This window comes from Scaptodrosophila lebanonensis, unplaced genomic scaffold (assembly GCF_003285725.1).
Source record: "Scaptodrosophila lebanonensis strain 11010-0011.00,11010-0021.00 unplaced genomic scaffold, SlebRS2 tig00000089-arrow-pilon, whole genome shotgun sequence".
Classification (NCBI taxonomy): Eukaryota; Metazoa; Arthropoda; class Insecta; order Diptera; family Drosophilidae; genus Scaptodrosophila; species Scaptodrosophila lebanonensis.
This window is the reverse complement of record NW_022060565.1, coordinates 556,599-578,323: the sequence shown is the minus strand read 5'-3', so window position 1 is coordinate 578,323 and position 21,725 is coordinate 556,599. Positions and strand designations below refer to the sequence as shown.

The following is a 21,725-nucleotide window of genomic DNA, read 5'->3' as shown; positions in this document are numbered from 1 at the left end:
GCGACAAGTAAGCGCAACAACAACAAAAGCACCAACTACTACAAATACACACACAGACACACACACACACACTGCCTCAATGCTGAGACATTTTCCCAAAAGAAGCAAGGAAAGGCATTAAATAGAAAATAAGAAAAGAAATGAAAACCAAAGCAAAGTAAAGTAAATCGTTGAAAAGTAAAGAAAAATACATACACATACATATAGTACATAGTATGTGAGCATGTATGTGTGTGAAAAGATTTTGGCAAAAGGACACACGAACACGAAGCAAAGAAGAAAATATGAAAATGTAAACAGTGAGCAAGGAGCAGAGACAAAAGCGTTACGCATTGACAAAGCCGAGAGCGGAGCAAGTAGAAGGACAGAGGACGGAGGACAGACAGGCAGGCAGGCAGCACGGGAAGAGCGCCTAGGCAGAGGATATAAATCATTTTAGGCACGCTGCACGTGTGTGTGTGTGTGCTTTAGTCATAGATAGTATAGACGATCTGTTAACAGAGTCTGGAACTGTGCACCCACATACTCGTAGGCTGCTGAACTCCTCTGCTCTGCTCAGCGCTGCTCTGCTCTGCTCTGCTAAGACTCCTGCTAACAGCAACCCCTAAAACGCTGGCGACACTTGCGCTGCAGCTATCGGGCAGCAAGCAAAGAGCAAAGAGAGATACAGAGGGAGAGAGGGAGAGAATGATCTCAACGATCACTTGTACGCTCCAAGTACCCTTTGCTGCTGTTGTTGTTTGTTGTTGCACAAAGAGCGCAGGTAGCAGCAACCACCAACAGCAGTGTCGCTGCCTCAGCTGACTGTGACGCAGGCACGGCAGCAACAGCCAGAGCCGCAGCCACTGCCACTGCCACAGCCACAGCTAGGCAGGCAGCAGCGTCAACAAGTACTTAAGGGCCCGGCAAAGGACGAAGGTTATCATTGCGGAATTTGATTCCAAACAGTCAACAACTCAAGCTAACCAACCAGCAAGCAAGCAACATATCTCAGCGACAAACTTAGTCTCCTGTGTTTGTGTGTGTCAGCTCAGTGGAATATTTAAAAGGATTATTGAAGAACGACAAAAAACACAAGCCAATAAAATGACGAGCCTGTGCATGCCGCCTCAATCAGCCAGCAACTATCAGCACTTCCAGCTGACGAACGGCAACATCATGTTGCTCCAGCATCAGCAGCAACAACATCACCAGCAGCAGCAGCAACAAGCGGTCGCCGCCTACGCCAAGCAACATCAGCTGATTGCCCCCAAACAGCCTTTGGGCAACAGCCAATTGCAGAACATGCAGCTTGGCGGCTCCGTTGGACCCATGATGCTGCCCAAGAAAAAGTACACCTATGCGAATATGCCCTACGGCGAGCAACTGCCATCGGTGGCACGTCGCAATGCCCGTGAGCGCAATCGCGTCAAGCAGGTGAACAATGGATTCGTGAATCTGCGCCAGCATCTGCCCCAGACTGTCATCAATACCCTGTCAAATGGTGGACGTGGTGCGAGCAAGAAACTCTCAAAGGTCGACACTCTGCGTATTGCGGTCGAGTATATACGTGGTCTGCAGGACCTGCTGGACGATGCTCAGCCCGGCCAGTCGCGTCAGCGACAAATCTACAATTCGGCGGATGAGAGCAGCAATGACGGCAGCTACGATTACGATTCACTGAACAGCCCTCAACAGTTCAACGAAGCACAGTCGCACTCCTTCCACTCGTCCTCGCCTACGCCCTCCTACAGCGATTCCGATGTCTCCGCCAACTTTGTGAAAATCGAGCCGCAGGAACGCGATGCGCATGCGCAGTTCAAATTCGAGTCCTTCGACAGCTTCAGCGATGAGCAGCCTGATGATGAGGAGCTGCTCGACTATATCTCATCGTGGCAGGAGCAATGAATCGGTTTATAGTTGAAAAACACATTTCACCGACACACAGAGAGAGAGAGAGATAGAGAGAGAGAGAGATAGAGAGAGAGAGAGAGAGAGAGAAGCAAGCCAAAAAGAATTTTGTACAAATTGTAAATTATTGTAATTAACAAATCGTTGCTGTGCCTTAGTGCGCTTAAGTGAGAAAACACCCAAGTCCCAGATCCATTAACTAGGCATAAGTTTAATTTTTTTGTAGCCCTAAGACCATGGAAGACAATGATTTAAAACATACTTTTTTTTCATAGTTTTAAGTTTTGTTATAAGCAACATGGAAGACACTAAACTATTTAGCTTTTAAGAACTATTACAAATAAATCCAACAAACTTGAAAACCAAAATTCACATTTTACTTTTTATTTATCTTCATATATATTTCATATTGATCATATTTCAGCATACAGCCTATAGCAATATTTTTTACTAAAGCAGATGAAATCAAACAACATTTTAGCGGCTCTCAACTATCAGCAATATAATAGATCAGTTTTTCCAGCTGCTTCTAGTAGTCACTAATTTAATTATATCTACGAGTAGAGTCTATTTTTTCCTTTCCATAAACAGTTGTTTGTACCCTGAATGGTGATGCGAAAGAAATATGTTCTTTCTTTCTTTGTATGTCATTGGCACAGCTTTTATTTAGTTTTTAAATGGGATATTTCCACCTGAACTTAAATGATCGCTTAGCACACTTGTTCTTGGCATTACTCTGAAGAGGGTTTGTCTCCTGTATATTGAAACATTATATAAAAAAGTCATAAAATAATACTTCTTACTCTTGGCATTACTCTGAAGAGAGTTTGTCTCCTGTATATCAATAATTTATGAAATCAGAAAATAATAATATAATACATAGTAGACTACATCTGAACTTGAACGATCGCTTAGCAGACCTATTCTTACTCTTAGCCTTACTCTAAAGAGAGAGTTTGTCTCCTGTATACTTGTATTGAAAATATACCCTATATACTAGTAGACTATATAAATATCTTACCAGCATCGCTGAATCGATTCTCAAGGCAACAAATCCAGAGGCAATGGGTCTGATCATGACTCATGAGGCAAGCCTTGTAGTGAGGACAATAACAAGCTCAGACAAACCCATGGCAACCCACTCAACACGGCACCGGAAATAACAGCAACAAATTAAAACTAAAAAAAAAAACAGAAAGCTACTACTTTTTCACGAGTTTCAATTCAGGTTAGAATTTTTAATAGCGCATAAATTGCTGGCAAACGGAAATAGGCAGTCACGCCTGAGGAATTTAAGCGGACCAGAGTAACGAGGACGATGATTGCAAGGACTAGGACAGCGCGCAGCCCACGTGGCTGGCTGACGTTAGAGCGCACCCCAACCCCCTATTCACGGTAAGAGCGACAACAATAACAATAGCAACAGGAACTTTAAAGCTGGACGTAATCACAAGCCATAAAATGCACTTCCGCTTTGTGGCACGGGTAGAAAGTCGCGCCTCGCCTCGCCTCGCCTACCCCTATCAAGGAAAACGCACCCTGGCAACTCAGTTCCTGCTCTTGCTTCAGCGCCAGCAGCTCGAGCAGAACGTTGACGTTGAAGCTTGCGCGTGTGCCAAGGCGCAGGACATAAAAAAAAACACACCCAAAAGAAACTAATAAAGGCAAAGGATATTGCAAATGAGTTGTCAAGGCGATACAGAACTACACGTACATATGTATGTATGTGTGTGTGCTCATTACTAATGCAGGAATGTCGCATGGGGCATGCGCATGCGCCACGCCCACATAGGCACGGCCACAGCCGCATCCTCAGCCCGAAACATTAGACAATTATGCAAATGTCGGTGGACTGGACACGTGCAGGCGACGATCCTCAATTCTCGATCGACACGCTACATGATAGATGGAAAAATGCATAAATGGATGGATGGATGGATGGATGGACTGTATAGACTGTATAGAATGGGGTGTTGCCTGCCCAGGCAACGTTGAGCAGTCGGGCGGAGGCCCGCCCCGAGACAACAACAGGAAGCAAGGCGAGCCAGCGCATATCATTGCTAAAAACTGCGATATTTTCCCTCAAAAGCGGAAGACGGACCAGAAAGGAAGGTACGAGTAGACAGAACAGTAGACAGAAATGCAGACAATGCCGAATACGAAATGTGAAATGTGATTGTATGTCAGCTTAAGATGCTGAGGATAAAACCAGGAAGCAGCTAAAAGGAACGAAACAAGACTGCCAATGCGAATGCGAATGCGACTCGGATTGAGATGAAAAATAAAAAGGAGAGTGAAAACGGCATTGGCATTGTTACCGGATATCGCAAGGAGCTTATTGCTACTGCTACTGCACTATAACAAAAGCGAGGGGATAGCGCTGGTCCGAAGCTGGTCTTAGGCAACATTGACTGGAATGGGAATAGGAATAGGAATGGGAATGGAAATGGGACTGGCACAGTGTGTAGGTGTCAAAATACGAGGATAAGCCAATGTCCTTTAATAGGCTATCGCTAGAATTTTATGCAATTTTAGCTAAGACTTCAAGCGCATGTCCGCATATCTCAAATAACCTCGGGGCCCACTGGCAATAAATTCATTTTTATCTTGAGCTCGGGACTACGTCGATCCGCTCGGAATCCGATGCTGGTCCGATGCAGCAGCGTGCCAGGAAGTAACTTCTTTTGTGCGCCACTTTAGCGAGACATGTCCGCTCACTTGGCGCGTCGCTCGCGCTGCTCGCAGGAAGTGCGTATTTGTTTTGCATTTTAGCTCCTCTACTTACTGTCCTGTGCCCTGCTGTCCTGTCCTTACTGTACTTTGCAGCACTCGAACAGCAGCTCCATACAAAATGTCATGCCATTTTTGATCTGAAGTGCTGCCGTCGTTTGTTTATTTGTGTATGCCATTGTCCTTGGTAGACGCGTACACTCGTTTCCTTGGGTCGCTGTCTCTTTTGCCCCGAAATACGAAGCCAATGTTATTTTATCATGTCGCAATTCATAGAAAACTGGGCGCGCACCCAACGGACTCTGTTTAGTTTAGCTTAGTTTAGTTCGACACAAACACTTGTATTACTCTTAGCATACACTCCCAGTTTCCAGTTCCCATTCCCAGTTCTCTGGCATTTTGAATTATGTGACTTTATGATGTCGCGGCTTCGGCTTCGGCTGCGGCGTCTGCGTCTGCGTCTGCGCACCACTGCCCAAGATTTATGAGACTTATGTCAAAATACGAGCCCAGTGGACCAACCATTTATCAATTGCCCTCTGCAGTACGAGTACATAGTTGCTTCCCATCCATAGGTAGGTGCGTATACACCAACTACCAGTTGTACGGGTTGTCAAATTTCGCACTTAAGCAGGCGTCAAGTGGAAGTAGTTTCTGGGCCAAGTACTGCACTTTCCTGGTACGCTGCTAATGAGGCGACAGTGAGTGCGAGCTACCAGACACATGTCCAAGCAGCTACAGATACAGATACAGATACTACAGCAGCCGAAACATTACCAGAAGTTGACCATCAGTTGATAAGTGAAAGTGGAATTGAGTTGTCAGCACAGATGAGAGTTCGGGAATCAATTCTACGTACTCGCGAAATTTTCAAGCATACATATAAAACACAAAAACAATGTAAGTTAAAACACTTTTAAAGACAAGTGTATTTAACTGCCTTTCAAGTAATATTAACTTTTGTAGGCATACACTAAATTGTTTTGGAATAAGCAACCAAATCCAATGAAAACTTATTTTAGCTGGCATCTTTATTTTTTCCTGGCTAGCGGAAATTCTCGAGAACTGATATAAAAGTATTTATATTTATTTATTTTTTTAATCGACAAACAATGCTTTTGATGTAAAAAAAAATAAAAACAAAAAAATCAACTTAAGCTAAATAAAACTAAAGAAATAAAAAGCCTATAAAATTTACAAAATATCTAATAACGAATCCAAACGTCCAGCTATGCTCCGATTCACAGCAGAGACCAGTCAGATACGTTATAAAATAAATAAAAAATAAAAAAAAATATGATTAGATAAAAAAAACAAATTAAGGTAGAAGATATTAGTGAGGGGAGCGAGAGCTCACTTGAGATTAAAAAACAAAAGGTATTTCGCCTTTAAGATATTCCTCTCTTTTATAAAAAATGTGTAAAATTTATTAGTAAAGTTTTTTGGCCCATTTTCATTACGTGTTCATTAAAGTTTGTTTTTTTCAAGAACTTCATAATTTAGAAATATTAGCATAGGTTTTCCAAAAACGAAATATATATTACTTTAAATAAATTCTAGAGTGTCCATTAGGGACTATTAGAGTAAGAACTAGGGTTTTTATTAAAATTGATTTATTTATTTATTATTATAAGCAGATATATTTAGCTGGCATAAATAAACAAATAAAAAAAAATTGTTATAAGATTAAAAAGTAAAAAGTATTATTTCCTATTACAACATCGTTTGCATTGATTGAAGAGCATGTAACTTGTGTGATCATTCTTAGCTAATCTGTGTTTTAATAACGTTTTTATTTCGAATAAATGTGAATATGGTAAGTTGTTTTAAAGTGAAGGGAAGACTACCACCACTTCCTGTCTAACGATAGCTGATCAGTCGGACAGGTCTGTGGCTTTTCTCTTAGAGTCTGGTCATGTTAAGTTGGCTCTTCTGACCTCCTGTTTTCGGTAGCTAAAATATCTTGAGTATATGTATGTGGTTGATTTTCTGTTTGCAGTTGGTAATAAATATATACTGATCTGCGATACATATAGTATTTTGTAAAGAACTCGTATTATTTTCTAAATAGCAACATTTCTTCTCATCAGCTACTGCACTCTCATCTAACAAGCAACAATATTGTTTATAGGCCTTTTATTGATTTCTATTTCGCTGCCAGCCCTCATGGCTCCTTAGCCAGCTCTACATATAGTAAGTATATCAATAGCCTTGGTTAGCATGTCATATACGCTAGATTTGGCTCTGATGGAGCTGGCGGCAGTTAAATGACTTTACAGTGCACCCGCAGTGTTATAAAAAGATGTGAGAGCATGGAACCATTAATAAAAGACAGTGCTCATATCGTGTTCAATAAGCCAACTTTGACTTGATTGTTGACATGATGAAAACTAACCGCAAAATCACAAAAGCGCGCTCACATTCCATACACACACACACACACACACACACACACGAACATAGATACAAAAGGCAATGGGAAATCAAGGAAAACGCAGTTGCATTCACGTGTCCTGACAACTCCGCACAGCCAGGTCCAATAAACTATCAGAGGCAATCAATGTCGGAGCGTTTTTAGAGCAAGTAAAAGCAGCCGAGTCAGCAGCGAGTGCATATAAAACACATCAGACAATGGCTGAACAAAAATCCATTGAAAAGATTTCACCGGAATACTTGTATCCTGGCATTGTATTGTAGAAGTCGCTGTTCATTCGCTCTATGCATGAATCAGATTTTTGTGATTTCACGACATTGTAAGCAGAAGAGAGCGTTTCGCTTTACAACAATTCCTGTTCATTGATGCACAAACTTCTGATGTTACAGTTGAATTGGAATTGGAGCTCCTGGGTCCTGACTTCCAAGACAGCCCAAAGTCAAGACATTTCCATTTGATTTGATTGTTGTCTGCTACTAGAGGTCAACGGTAAGGTCAAACTTGCTGCCTGAAAGGATGCAGCCACATCTGAGTCGTATTATACGCTAATCCTAATTTTTATTGCGCATCCCCGCCAGGTCGAGCCGAACCCAATTGCGCAGCACCGAGAGTAACAAGTGCGCAGCAGTCCTTCGTCCTTTTTTTTGCGCAGCAACGTCAGCGGCCGCGGCAACGGCGCTGTAGGCGGCAGCTAGTGCCCAGACCATTAGCATTACAAAGTCGAGAACACTGAGACTCAGATTCGACACAGTTCGCGAAACAAGCATGTCCAATGCGTAGGTGTGGAATCGAGCAAATCGCTCGGTCGGAGAGCATTACAGGTTGATCGGCTTACCTGTTTGGGAAAGTTTGCACAGTGCGTGGGTTTTCCTCTGCGATACGAACGAGTGGGAAATGGCTAGTGATGGTGGGAAAATGACACACATGTTTGTCGTTAAATCCAAGTCCGAGACGACTTTATGTCACGGGCCATGACTGGGACGATATGACATGACATCCGGATTTTAAGGAAGCAGCATGGCAGCTATTCGACAATATAGTATACACTGGCTTGGCAGTGGAACGAAATTCAAAAAAGCATGTCAAGTTGACTCCTTTTATCAAAACTGGGACAACAAGGACGCATGTCCTGAATTAATTAATTACTATACATACACATTTTCGCAATTAAAAAATCAGCTGTCGATGAAATACCTTTTTGGTAATAGGATATACGGGAAATACTTTATTGAAATAAATTTGAATTTTCATCTCATGCCAAGCATTCTTTGAAGCAATAAATAAATGACTATTTTATATCACTTTTTAGACTTTTTGGAATATTCATATAATAATATATTGTACAATAAAATTATGTAAACCTTTTTCTGTGATTAAATTATTCCATTTTTTAGTTTAATATGCCAAATTTTTTCGTCTGCAATAAAAATAAATAAATATAAAAATATAATCTAGCACGGAAGTTTTTATTTTAACATAAAACAAATCCTGTTTCAAATATTTATGGCACAATAAGTCGAATATGGGAAATATTAATATGATATAACACGGTTTAAAAATTAAAAATTGCATATATATTTCTTTACAGATAAGGAACCAATCACCTATTTTACCATATGATCAACGTCTTTTTTAACACGGTTGTTTCTGGAACCAATCTACCGTGTAAAAACAGAATTAGGTGTATTTTGTTATTGAAGCGTAAAAATTATTCACTTTTCGTAGCTTGGAGAAAACGAGGATTACACCAAAATCCTTCTTTTAGGATTACCAATGCCTATTCACCATGATTTAAAAATTATAATTTTTTTTCGTTCTCTCACATTATAATGATGAATTCTGAGTTATACTTGTACTCTTCAACATATTTTCAGTTTTATAGTTTTTTTTTTATCAAAAAAATAGAACTTAAAGAATAATCATTATTTTATGAGTTGTTTTTATTTAAAAATAATGATTATTGGTTGAGTTGTTAAGTATAACTCAAAATTAATCATTTTTATAGCACTTTTAATGAGTACGTTCCCTGATTTAAACTGAAAAGAATAAAAGGAAGTGCTCTAACAAGTTCTAAAATTGCACAAAAATGATATTTCTGAAAATATAAAAAGCAAAATTACGGATCACTTTTGTGAAGAAAAGAAGTACATTTCTGAAAATAGCACAGCATGGTTATATGTTATTTTTACAATGCAGATTGATCGGCAACAGCCAACTATAATTAAAAACAATTACGAGTATTTACAAGCCATTGTAATTTACTTTTTTATATGTTTATGTGACCAATGCGGGTTTTTTGTTTGAATGCTTGTGGGAACATTTCTGGCGAGCCATTGCAAAATTTCTACAGCTCGGATTTGAGCTGCAATGATCTTTAATATAATGTTGTGTTTTAACAAAAAACAGATTTAGGAAAAATCGCATCTAGAAATCAGTCATGGGACACAAAGCGCGCGCCAGGATGAGCCGCAGCGACCTCAGCTTCAATCTCGGCCACAACATCAACATCAACCTCGACCGCGACCTCACTGCCCCATGCTCGGTCGGCATCAAAGCAAAGTCACCGACCGTAACACTGAAAATGTCAACCACAAAATAGTGGCGGCGGCAACCTCACCATAGAAGTTGTAGTAATAGTAGTATAGCGACGATCGGTGATCTATATTCAGAGACCACAAAGACCAGAGACAGCATGATTGCCATCTATATAGTTGACAATGGCATCCTTGGCATGATATGTCGACCTCTCCCCTCTCCCCTCTCTCTCTCTCTCTCTCTCTGGCTCTCTCTCTCACACACACACTCTCTTTATCTCTTTACCGCATTCTCTATTTTCTATTCTGTTTGCGGCATTTTTTGCATTGCTTTGTTTTTATGACTGCCTCCTACAACGCGATAATCGATTTATCAATCCTAAAAAAAAGGAATATATGTATATAAATAATAGAAGAGAAGAGAAGTAAAATACGCTTTGGCTTTGGCAAAAACCAAAGAAGCCGCCACCGCCACCGCCACAGCCACAGCCAGTGGCCCGAACGCATCGGAGAGTGGTCGAAGAGGGCGGCAACTTTTAACGCGCATTGATGTGCATTAAGACGTGAAATTGTCACCATTGTCCCGGCCATTGTTCGACTGGCAGCGGCCCACATCCACATGAAACAATTTGCAAAAAGAGCAGCCACAAAGGAGCGGCAGCGGTCCGATAGAGAGAATGGCGAGCAGTCCCAGCGTGTTGACAGCATTAAAGTCAAAAAAAAAAAAAAAAAAGATATCCATGAAAAGGCTCACACATACACACACATCATACAAACATAACTGCAAGTATTTGTGTGTACGGGTGCATGATTTCCAAAATTATATAACTTTTTCAATGGATCACTGAGTCGTCTACTGCCCCACCCACTTGTGCAGCATTTGTGCAGCATTTGTGCAACGGCAAGGGCCAAGGGGCGTAGACCAGTGGTATACTATTTTACACTTTGGCGGCGGCACAACACAACGCAACAGGACACTCAGCATTTAACATGGAATATGGGATCATGCGGGCTCGAGACTACAAATGCACGTGCATCCATCCATACAGATACTTGCACAGCAGATCTGCAAGATACATATATATATATATACTTGTAGTATTTATATGCTATCTGAATGTCTGTGTGCCATAAACGCTGCTCTGGTGACAAACTGCTAATCGTAATCGCTGCAAAATCAAACGCAGCAGGCAACTAAATTATCGTCAATCGTAGTCGCCGATAGTCGTCCGTATCTGTTTTGGCCAAAACGCTTGTATGTATGTATGTAGTTACAACTAAAAGATACAAATTTATAGACTGCAATTACGCTAAACAGCGGGCTGTCTACCCTCGCCCGCACAGCAGGTCACTCGCCCAGGGGTCACTAAATATTCCCTAGAAATTCCCAAGCCTCAAAACCTACACTTGTTCCAGGCGCAGGTCCAGACCAATATCCAGACCCAGACCCAGTCTCAGGAGCCGGCCCAGGGCGCTGACTTTGAGCGGCACACGCGCAGCATTTAGCGGCACTTTGCATAAAATGTGCGGCGGATGTGCAACTTATAATTAAATGCAATGAAACCGACGCGACGTGGCAAGTGAATTTATGTGGCAAGCGCCTTCGTCGTCGCACAGCATCAAAAGCCGACTTCCATTCATCTGCCTGTGTATGTGAAACATATTTAGCCCACTATATCCCATATCTATCAATTAAATTCGGGCCAAGGCGTGAACAATTACGATGCGTGCGTTTAAAACATTCAATTCAATACGGTAGACACCCACGCATTCATTTGCTTCCGCCAATGTGGTTTTCGATTGAAAGTAGAGCAAGAGCCACATCCACATCCAGAGCCAGAACCAGAGCCAGAGCCAGAGTCAGAACCGCAATCAATGGCCCTCTGACCGGACACAGCAGGCATTCATTTAATTGATCGACGATTGGGCCACATTTCGATCTGGCATTTCGTGGAAGTGCAACAAGTGCAAGCGGCACATTTCATTCAATAGACAAAGGTGAAACTGGGGGCGTGAGCTGTGCGGCAAGCTTCCAAGGGCTACACTTCGCAAAAAACACACACTCTACTCGTATACGACTAGAGAGTAAGAGTGAGGAGTTTCTTTCCTTTATTTAATGTTCCAAATAGTAGGCAACCGGTCTTAATTGACCATTTCCAACATAATTTAATCCGATATAGAGCAACAAAATTTCCTCCTTTTAGTTCTGTCTCCCTCAACGCAAACATTATAAAATATATATAACATATAATCGATTGCTTTGTAATAATAGAAAATTATTATTAGTGCTATGACAAGATAGAATAATTTTCAAACATTTTTGGCGGATTTGACCATTTCGATGACTTAATAGAGTTTTAAATAAATCTGTGATACAAAATGTCGTGAAAGTGTTTCAACTCTTTTGTATCTTTAACCTTATACCTTGAAACGTACTATAAAATGTCCTTCAGTCACTTGGGTACAACATATAACATAAAGCAGAAACATCTACCAGATGTCCTGGCACATCTAAACAATGCAAAGAAACTGGACTGCCTAGAGGTGAGGAATAAGCTGTGGCTTTCGATGTTTTCTAAATCGAATCGTATTTCAATCGCATCTTAGTAGAGTACTAAAAAGTCGCAATTAACGTTGATAAATTTTAAAACTTTATTACTAAGTTTCATGAGAAGGTTTGCAATCTAACAAATATTGCAATATAAATGTAATTGTGGCGTTTATTGTGTCGGTGTGAAACGCTTTACCGCCAAAAATCTTCCAGTATATATCATAAAATATAAACAAAAATGATTAATTTAAATCTGCCACGGGCCTATTAACATAAATATAAATCGAAATCAGGCGGGTTATAAAATGAGTTAATAATAGTGATCTGATGATAGTGGGCTAGGTTAAGTAGGCTAATCAAATCACTTTTCATTTTGTTATCTAAGGAAGTTGAATTTTTGTGACTAGTGCATTAATTTATAAGAATCTTTCTTGTCGCATTAGGAACTAATCATAAATAAATTACCTATCTTGCTAGCTAGCATTAGCAGGTAATCTGACACCACAAATCCTGTTCATATTCAAACTTTCTAAAATGTTTAATTATGAATTTAAAAAATATAAAAAATGTCCTTTATGCAAGACCTATTAATTCGCCAGAATATAGCAGTCCTAAACGGTTTTTGTGGTTCGTAATTATTCACGTCCCTTCCATAATTTGTCCACAATATGGTCACCTTTTGATTATTATTTTAATTAATTATTATAATTAATCATGAGCAAGGCTTTCAAAATTATGTGGCTTCAAATAGGTTTGTTTTCAATAAAGTTTTTAGAAAACGTATCTTTATACTTGTTAGTTGAATGTTTCAAAATCATTAACTGAGTACGTCCCTTCCCCAATTTTTTTAGTAAACTCATTTAAATATTTACTCCAGCTTGTACATATACTACTATAGATATTACTCTTTAAAGGGGTTCATTGAATGAAACGGAACAAAGCAAGGCTTTCAAAATTATGTGACTTCAAATAGGTTTGTTTTCAAGAAAGGTTTTAGACGACTTCATACTTATTATTTGAATGTTTCAAAAGCATTAACTTAGTAAGCACATTCCCCACTTTTTTTAATTCTCCATTTCTAGTAATTTATGTTTTATTTTTTGTATATTTGTATACAAATTCAGTATGACCGTATAGCTATGGCATAGAATTTGCATATGTCTGGACATCACTTTTATTTTTCCATTTATAAACATGTACCTAAGGGATTTTCAATCTTTCTCGATAAACGAGCACTAGCGATTATCTCATTTCAATAATTACCTCAGCTTGTACCTACATACATACGATGTATTGCTCTTTAAAGGGTTTATTGTATGTATTGTAATGTTGTTTTTATCCAAGTGTATAATTATGTCGTGGCGTCACTAGAAGGGGCAAGAGCAGTGGCAGCAACAACAACTGCCTCATTATCTATTAAACACTTTGCATGCGATAAAGACGACAACTTTCGGGACGGACTGTGCGGCCCATCGACTCTGCGACTCGCCTGCCCGAGTAATGCCTAACTGACTAACTGACTGAATGACTGACTGACTGACTGACTGACTGACAACGCACTTGTGAGCTATTTAAAGTGCACGCCGCGGCGCTGAATGTGACGCGTGCTCACATTTGATGACTAGGACTACCTTGGAGCGTTGCTGCTCGTTCCTCAGTAACACAGTCTTTCAGTCCCACTGTCTGACTGTCTGACTGTCCGCGTCTGCGGCTTAGAAAGAGTTTGAAGCATTTCGTGACTTTTAATTGACAGCCAACACGTGTTTATCTTTGAGAAAGGGGCAGCGTTTGACGTGCGCTGTCGTCGCTTCTTGCGAGCGTAAACAAATTTTCATTTACTTTGGTGTGAAGCGGCCGATAAGCGGCACACACTCACACACACACACACACACACACAGGCACACACACACTAGTACATATGTATGTACATGCAAATCAAAATTGAAGTGCGTTCAAAGACAGCAGCAGTTAGAAAATGTAGACATAAAGCGCCACCGTTTCAAATACTGACAGCTTGAAGCAGAAGAAAAGTCGAGAAAAGCTAGAGAGTGTTTTGCGATGCTGCCATTCACCAGCACTCAAAACTACGTAAGATCAGAGAGCTATTGATTCGATCCAAATGGAAGCAGTAACTAAAATTATTCTCCATTTCTTAATACTGCGCTTAAGTTATGGAGCTCTTCGAACTGTAACCAAACTTATCAATACTTGTGTTAGAAGCAGTGTCCTGAGACGAGCTCCATTTCGTACGCTCCATACTACTTGTATAGCATGTTCAGTCCCTGAAATCCGTTAGATATATGTACATATAGTAGTCAATTTTGTAAATGGGTGTATCCGAAAAATGTAGTCAGTCAAGGATAACTATTTAAGTAAATTCAGTCGATTTGTTTAATTACGGAAATCATTGAAATCATACTCCGGTATTTCGTTAGATCTAAGCAGCAATATCTGCTCTATCTCTAAACTCAATAACTTAACACAACACATAGGTAACCGAATTTATTCAGCAGTTTTTGGCACTATTTTAATACAAAATTCTTTAAATTGCAAGAAATTTAGTAAAGGGATCCCTGCATTCATAAAGACGAACATGGCTATATCGATCAGTCGAATATACTTGTATATACTTTGTGTGGTCGCTTTGGTTTAAGGGAGCGAGAAGTAAATATAGTACTTTAAATTTAATTTTAAAAAAGTAAAAGAAAACATTATTTAAGAAGATTTGTAAGAAAGTAACATGAAGAAAATATGAGTTTCTTCGAAGAAGTTTTGCATTCCTTAAATAGTTTTCGTTCTTTTATGTATTTGGATGAAAATTGCAAATTATACTGAACATACTTGTAGATGTTTTGAAAATGCGTTCAGGGAAGTACTCTCGTAAGCCTGCTACCACAATTAGTAATCTAAATAAGTTTTTCGCTTAAAAATTTACCTTTCGGATATTTGAATATGTTTTAATTTATTTAAGCTCGATCTAATTTACATATCTACTATTTTGTATTCGATTTGCTATGCCCAGTATGAAAGTAAATAACTAATACATATGTAGTTTCCATTTATAGACAAAAAATGTAGCTAATTCATTGTTGAAATATTTAATGCGAGCCTATAACTGATAATTCATGATACCAAATTTATAATTTTGAATTAAATCATTTCCATCGAGTACTAGCTACTCAATTTTTCAAATACATACTACGCCAATTCAATTCGTCATTTCCTTGCTTGAAATTTCAAGCCAAACGGAAGGAAATGCGCCAAATAAAGATATCTTTGTGTTAACCATGTATGAGATGTTAAAAAATAATATTTAACAGCGCGCCCACAGCAACAGCAGGAACAATAACAACAACAACAACAACTAGTAGAAATTGTGTTACAAATTGGTGTAAAACACAGAAGTAAAACCGCAAAAAGTAGAAAAATGGAGGGAACGATACAGCAACTACCTACACTCCTCTGCCACAGGATATAGTTGTACAACAAATTGAGTTGCTTCCTGTGGCTGTTCTTAAATTGCACACGCACACTCATGGCGTGGAAAATATGATTATGATAAGGAATGAAATGGGGGAAAAATTGCCTTCGAAATGCACAAAAATGACGAGGAAAATTTCTACGACCGAAATGTGTCAAATGGCGGGTCGGGACGGGACGGAACGGGGCAGGACAGGACAGGACAGGACAGGAGCGAGAGCAATTCTGGTACCGACTGGGTCCGATACTCGCATTACACACCGCCTACGCCTGAATGCGTTTAAAATTACGGGGCTGTGCCCGGCTGCGTAATCAGAGATTTCCAACACCTTTTTGGCAGCCAATGCAGCGCATTTTGGTGTTAATTCATTTTCATACCAAATGCCTTAGCTGTGTCCTGGACAAGAACTGTGGTGTGGCATGCGCAACGAATACGCTTAACAGCTTTCTCGCTTTTCACTTTCCAATCAGTTTCGCAGGACTAGCCTGCCGCCTGCCACTACCATTAATTGCAATGAGTAATAATCCCTAATACTTAAGCCATCAGTCCTCAGCTGGCAACACGCGCCTCAAACGCAAACGAAGTGATGCCGATGTGGGGACGCATCGCTACTGCGTCGAGTATCTGCAGAATTGAGATAATACTTCTTGTGCAAATGTTTTAATTAAGAGATAAACATTTTAAGACAATTCCTCCATATCATCGCAAAGGAGCCTACGGTGTTCAAATATAATTACTGCAGTCATGTTTAAAGGTTCTGAGTAGAGCTTGAATTGCACTTCTAGCTTATGTCGAATTATTGGTTCCAGGAAATGAAAAATAATGAGTGACTTCAACTTATCTGAATATCGTTTTATATCAGTTTTGTTGTCAATTTGTTTGTATTATCCGTAAAGCATTGTCACGAAAGAAAAGATTGGATTGGCAAATAGAAAACATAAAGATTTCTCTTTAAAAATCACCCTTGGTATCTGTTCGACTGGAAGCGACTTCCCAATTCGACAAATTTGATGGCAAAGTTGCTGTAAAGTTAATAAACGTTTTTGCTAAAGCTAAATAGCATATATAAATGTCGAAACGGATTGGCGACTGTGAAGGTCAATCGACCTAGAGCTAGAGCAAAGGCGGCTGAAATGTTTTTTATTGTTATCCTTCTGCACGATCTATTTCCCTGTTTTTTGGTAGAAATGGTCGTTTTGCGTTCGGCAAAAAGGCCTTCTGACTTTTCAAAATCTTTGGGGCATTCGAGTGGCCAGTAAACAAATAGAAAGTGCCAGAACCTTTTTTTGAGAAGCAACCTTAAAGATTGGCAGCTTAACAGTCTAAAAATATAGTGAATCGATTCCATAAATGACTTGGAACCATGAAATACTGAACTTTTTATTTATTTAAAATATATGCTTAGTAAACGGTATGGAAATAAGTAAACAATATTATTCGACTAACTTTTTTGAGATTTAGTTTCTAAATAAAATTTAAGTTACAAATTAAATATTTATTATGATAACGAAAGAAATGAGATTTGCTTTCTAAATTAAATTAAATTAAATTAATTAAATTAACAAAATTAAATATTTATTCTTATGTTAGTTTAGTATGTCTTGCCAGTTTTTCGGTTCTTCTGTTTGGTTTGTAGTCCTGCCACTAGGGTAGTTATCTGGTATACCTTTAACGGGAATTCTGGCTATTCAAGCGCCAAGACAACAACAAAAGAGCACAACAACAATTGCGGTCGTTTGACATCAGAGACTTTAATTTATTTTATTATATTTTTTGCTACTGGTGCGCCACACAACGCGAGCCTCAATCACGCCTCAATTGTCTGGTCGATCGAACAACAGACGTAATGCAATTTGTGGCCAGCAGATGGGCCATTGCCAATGCCAATGCCAATGCAATTCTAGGCAGCATCTTATCGCTGCAAATGAATCTGTATCTCTGAAATCAACACAATTGCAGAACAATGACAATGAGAATTGTACAACAATTGAGGAACGCCCACCAAAATGGTTGCGAGGAAAGCCCTGGCAATGGTCATTGGAACTATGATCGTGCTCCTTGCAGGATAATAGAGTTGCATGCGAACAAATAAGATGTCACGCATATAAAATGCGCGTTCGTCTGACAACTGTGACCAGATTCGTTTTTATTTCGTCATTGTCTTTCAGTTTTTGTCACTTGGAATTGCATTGAATTGGCAGGCAACGGGACCAGAACCAGAACCCGAGCTACAGCTATAGCCAAAGCCAGTGTGAGGACAATTGCAGACGAGAGACCACCAAGTACCACTAATTTTCGTCCATACTGTCCGTCTATCACGTGAGGGAGTGAGTATTGAGTTTTGCTAAAAACTCACTGCACTGCGGGATCAGATGTGCCATTGCTTTTGCGCCCTGCTGCCTGCTGCCTGCACGCGATCGTATATTTTGGTTTGGCAATGCGGTCAAAACATTGTCTATGAAAACAATGCTGGTGCATGAAGGTCCTGGGACCGCACACAGGCCAACAACCCAGGACAACTCTCAAATACCTTGAAATGAGCATACAATTTGAGTTCTTAGCCGTTATTAGCATGCTGCCTCTTTGTCTATGCAGCGTGCAGAGTCGCAGAGACAAAGCTAAACATTTTCTAATTGTCGCAGCATTTTGGCATTGTCTGTATGTATCCTTCACCTTTGGCCAGACTCTATGTTTGTGGGCCAACAAATCTATTAAGGCATGCATTCATACGAGTACTCGTATATGCGATTTGTTTGGTCTGCTGCTGAGCTGCCAGCTCACGAATGCTCTTTTGAATACGGCTTGTCCTGTGCCATGTTTATAGTACTTTGTTGGCCAAATATTTATACACAATTAGCGAAAATCACACGGGTGTGCATACCTTCCTGAGCTGCAGGATGCCAATCCATTAAAAATTGCTGCCACAAGCGTCGTCCAGCTGTATATGCTGGTCGGCCCTGGCATATTTGCGCACCTGGTTAGAGGATGCGCGCACGCCTCAGTATTCAAAATGCAATCTCCACGGCAATCTATTATTAATTTCTCTGCTGGGACTTGTTGCCGCTTGCGGTTTTCCATGGCCATGGGCAACTAGTAGTACCAGCATCTTTTGCAGGCCACACGCCAAACGTCTGCCAACCCAGAGGCCGACGCACCACACATGCCGGTCCAATGCAGTCATTTACAAGTATGCTGGTCTCTGGCGTCTGGCATCTCTTGGCATTACCAGGAATCCGTCTTTGCTTTCTAATCCTTTCACACTTCCTGCAGACTACTCGGAACTACTACAAACTATAAAACAAACTCAACCCGTTACCCGGTCCACTCGCTCATCTCCTCTTCCGCTTTCATGCGAAATATTTTGACATTTTGTGGTCAACTTATCATTTGTGCGCTACTGTTCACTCCTTTGCTCTGCTCGTACTTGTTGTCTTTCCGCCGAAACTACATCGCCCAAGTATAATGGCCAAGTGTTGTTTGGCTGGGCTGTGCCCACTTAAGTGGCTTAGTATTGTATTTCAATGCCAAGCAAAACAAGCACCGGCTGCTCCTGCTAGTTAAAACCACAATCCGTCCAACTGTCGCCAATAAAATGTTGTGCCTAATTTTTTTTATTCTTTATTTATTTATTCTTTTTTTTTTTGCTCCTGTTGTTGCTGCTGCTTCTGCTGGCAGGGCTGGGACTGCTGAAGCGGCGACTTCCGCGCATGCGCAGACTCTGGCGGAATTGCTCAATGCACTGCTTGTTAACTGGCTGGCGATTTCATTTTTGATTTGTGTTGGCATATTTTGCATATGTGGGCTTTGTATGCCATGCCGAAATGGAGCGGCGTCGGCTGCGGCACGAAAAGAAAACGAGGGCTGTTCCACAATGTTATCAAAAGCCAATCAAGAAGAAGCCTTACAGAATAGACATAACTGCTTTTTAACTGCGTGAGAACAATTCTATCATATATTTTTGTGTTCAATTCAATTATCTTTCAGTGTGTTTCATTTGTTAGGTATGGGTATGCGGATAGCTTTCGATTTCGAGCAATAAAAATGTAATTTCTAGTTTAAAGCTAAAAATACACGTTATCAAAGAAAACTGTAGTATTTTTCATTAATTACTATTCTTACTACTATAATATTTAGATATACTTTTAATTCCTTTATAGCAAAAACCAAAGCTAGCCTACCACCAGAATTTCTAGCCCAAAGAAATAGTTCTTGTTCCTTTATAGCAATAAACCAAAGCAAGTCTAATAATTGATATATCTTTTAAAGAAACCATCGTGTAATAAAAATGTCCTTTTTTGTTTAAAGCCGAAAATATCAATGAAAAAGTTTGCAGCTTACATTAATTACTATTATTTCTACCATTATTTCTAGTCCAAAGATTTAGTTTTAATTCCTTTATAGTAATATACCATAACTAGTCTACTAATTGATATATATCTTTCAAAGAAACCATCGACTAATAAAAATGTCCGTTTAGTTTAAAGCCTTAAATATACGGAATCAATGAAAAATATGGCATTTTGCATTTATCACTATTCTTTCTACCATCATTTCTAGATATACTTGTAGTTCTAGTTCCTTTATAGCAATAAACCAAAGCAAGTCTAATAATTGATATATCTTTTAAAGAAACCATCGTGTAATAAAAATGTCCTTTTTTGTTTAAAGCCGAAATATCAATGAAAAATTTTGCAGTTTACATTAATTACTATTCTTTCTACCATAATTTCTAGTCCAAAGATTAGTTTTAATTCCTTTATAGTAATAAACCAAAGCTTACCTAATAATTGATAATTCTTTTAAAGAAACCATTACATAAGCGCTTTTATTAAAAATATGTATTAAGTTGAGTAATTGTTGGACCCTTAATTACTGACCATAATATTCTGCATACAAACCCATATCTTTCATAGTACCCAAGAAAGAAATGCCTGAATGGAATATAAATTGTCGAACCTTTGGCCTGGCCCTCGTATTTAATGTCGCCGGTGCCGCCGCCGTCGCCAAATGTGCCGCAAAGGTGGCACAAGAAAATTATTTAACAATCAATTCAGTTCATTCAGGTGCAGTCGAAGTCGCAGTCGCGGCATTTGCCATCTAATTATGATCAAACGAAAATATCAAAAGAAATGCGCCGCCGATGACAACTAACTAACTAACTAAACAATTTAAACGCGAAGTGTAAAACTGAAACTGGACGGAAAATAAAAATCAAAATGAAAATGAGGTGGCTGCTCTAATTAAAATTGAAATGATGTGCCCGGCATGCGAAGAGGCACACAAGCGGGAGCAGGAATGCAGAAGAAATTTCAAAGGTCTAGGCAAAGGCTCTGGTCCTTTCTGTGGCCACGACTGCCGGGCACACAAAGGCGCAGGCGCAGCAATAAATTTACCCGAGGACACACTGTGTGCACGCCATTAGGGTGGTCCCAGGGTCCAGTGCCGCGTGGCACGTTCGTCTGGCGTAACCTCAGCTTAGAGCATTCTGCATGCCCTAGATTCCCCGATTCCTTGAGCGCTGATGCAGCCAGCTAAGAAGAAGAAGAAAATAGCTCACTGAATTACAATAAGAAATGCATTTTTTACCTTCTTTATTCATTCTCATATTATACTTGACTGCATTCTCATTTTGGACGCATTTAATGCCAAAAAATAAAAGAAGGGAAAGAAAACATCTCGCACTAATCCTGCATCGGCGCAGCCCACACACGTTTTGGGCCAAAGGATTAGCATGTAGCTGAATGCCAAAGGATGCAGCGAGGCGCTTACCCAAAAAATATTATTGCTGTAGCGAATGGACAACAAAGCCAGACAATGACCCAAGTGTGAGCCACAAGCAGAACCCAGAAGAATGCGCCACATTTGCCATTCGAATGCAATTGCGCGTGCGCTAATCGATTGAGAAGCGTTCAATACGTTGTTGGTTTTTCCCCACTCTCATTTTTCCTCCTTCATTATTTTCTCCAAACTAATTTCACGCTCCGTGTTCATGTTGCTAGCGCAAACGCTTTCGTCACGGCCAATTGACCAAGTTGCCATACACGAGACATACATACATACATAAATATGTATGTATGTATCCCAAGCCTTAACCCTAGCCGGTCG

The 21,725-nt window shown here is 39.8% G+C and overlaps 1 protein-coding gene across 1 annotated transcript; it reads left to right on the top strand.

The window, feature by feature from the left end:
• Positions 1–1,086: 1,086 nt before the first annotated feature.
• Positions 1,087–1,887, top strand: LOC115626890 (achaete-scute complex protein T3). Its single transcript, XM_030522400.1, has one exon. The coding sequence runs from the start codon at positions 1,087–1,089 to the stop codon at positions 1,885–1,887; it is 801 nt and encodes a 266-aa protein (XP_030378260.1).
• The last annotated feature ends 19,838 nt before the right edge of the window (positions 1,888–21,725 follow it).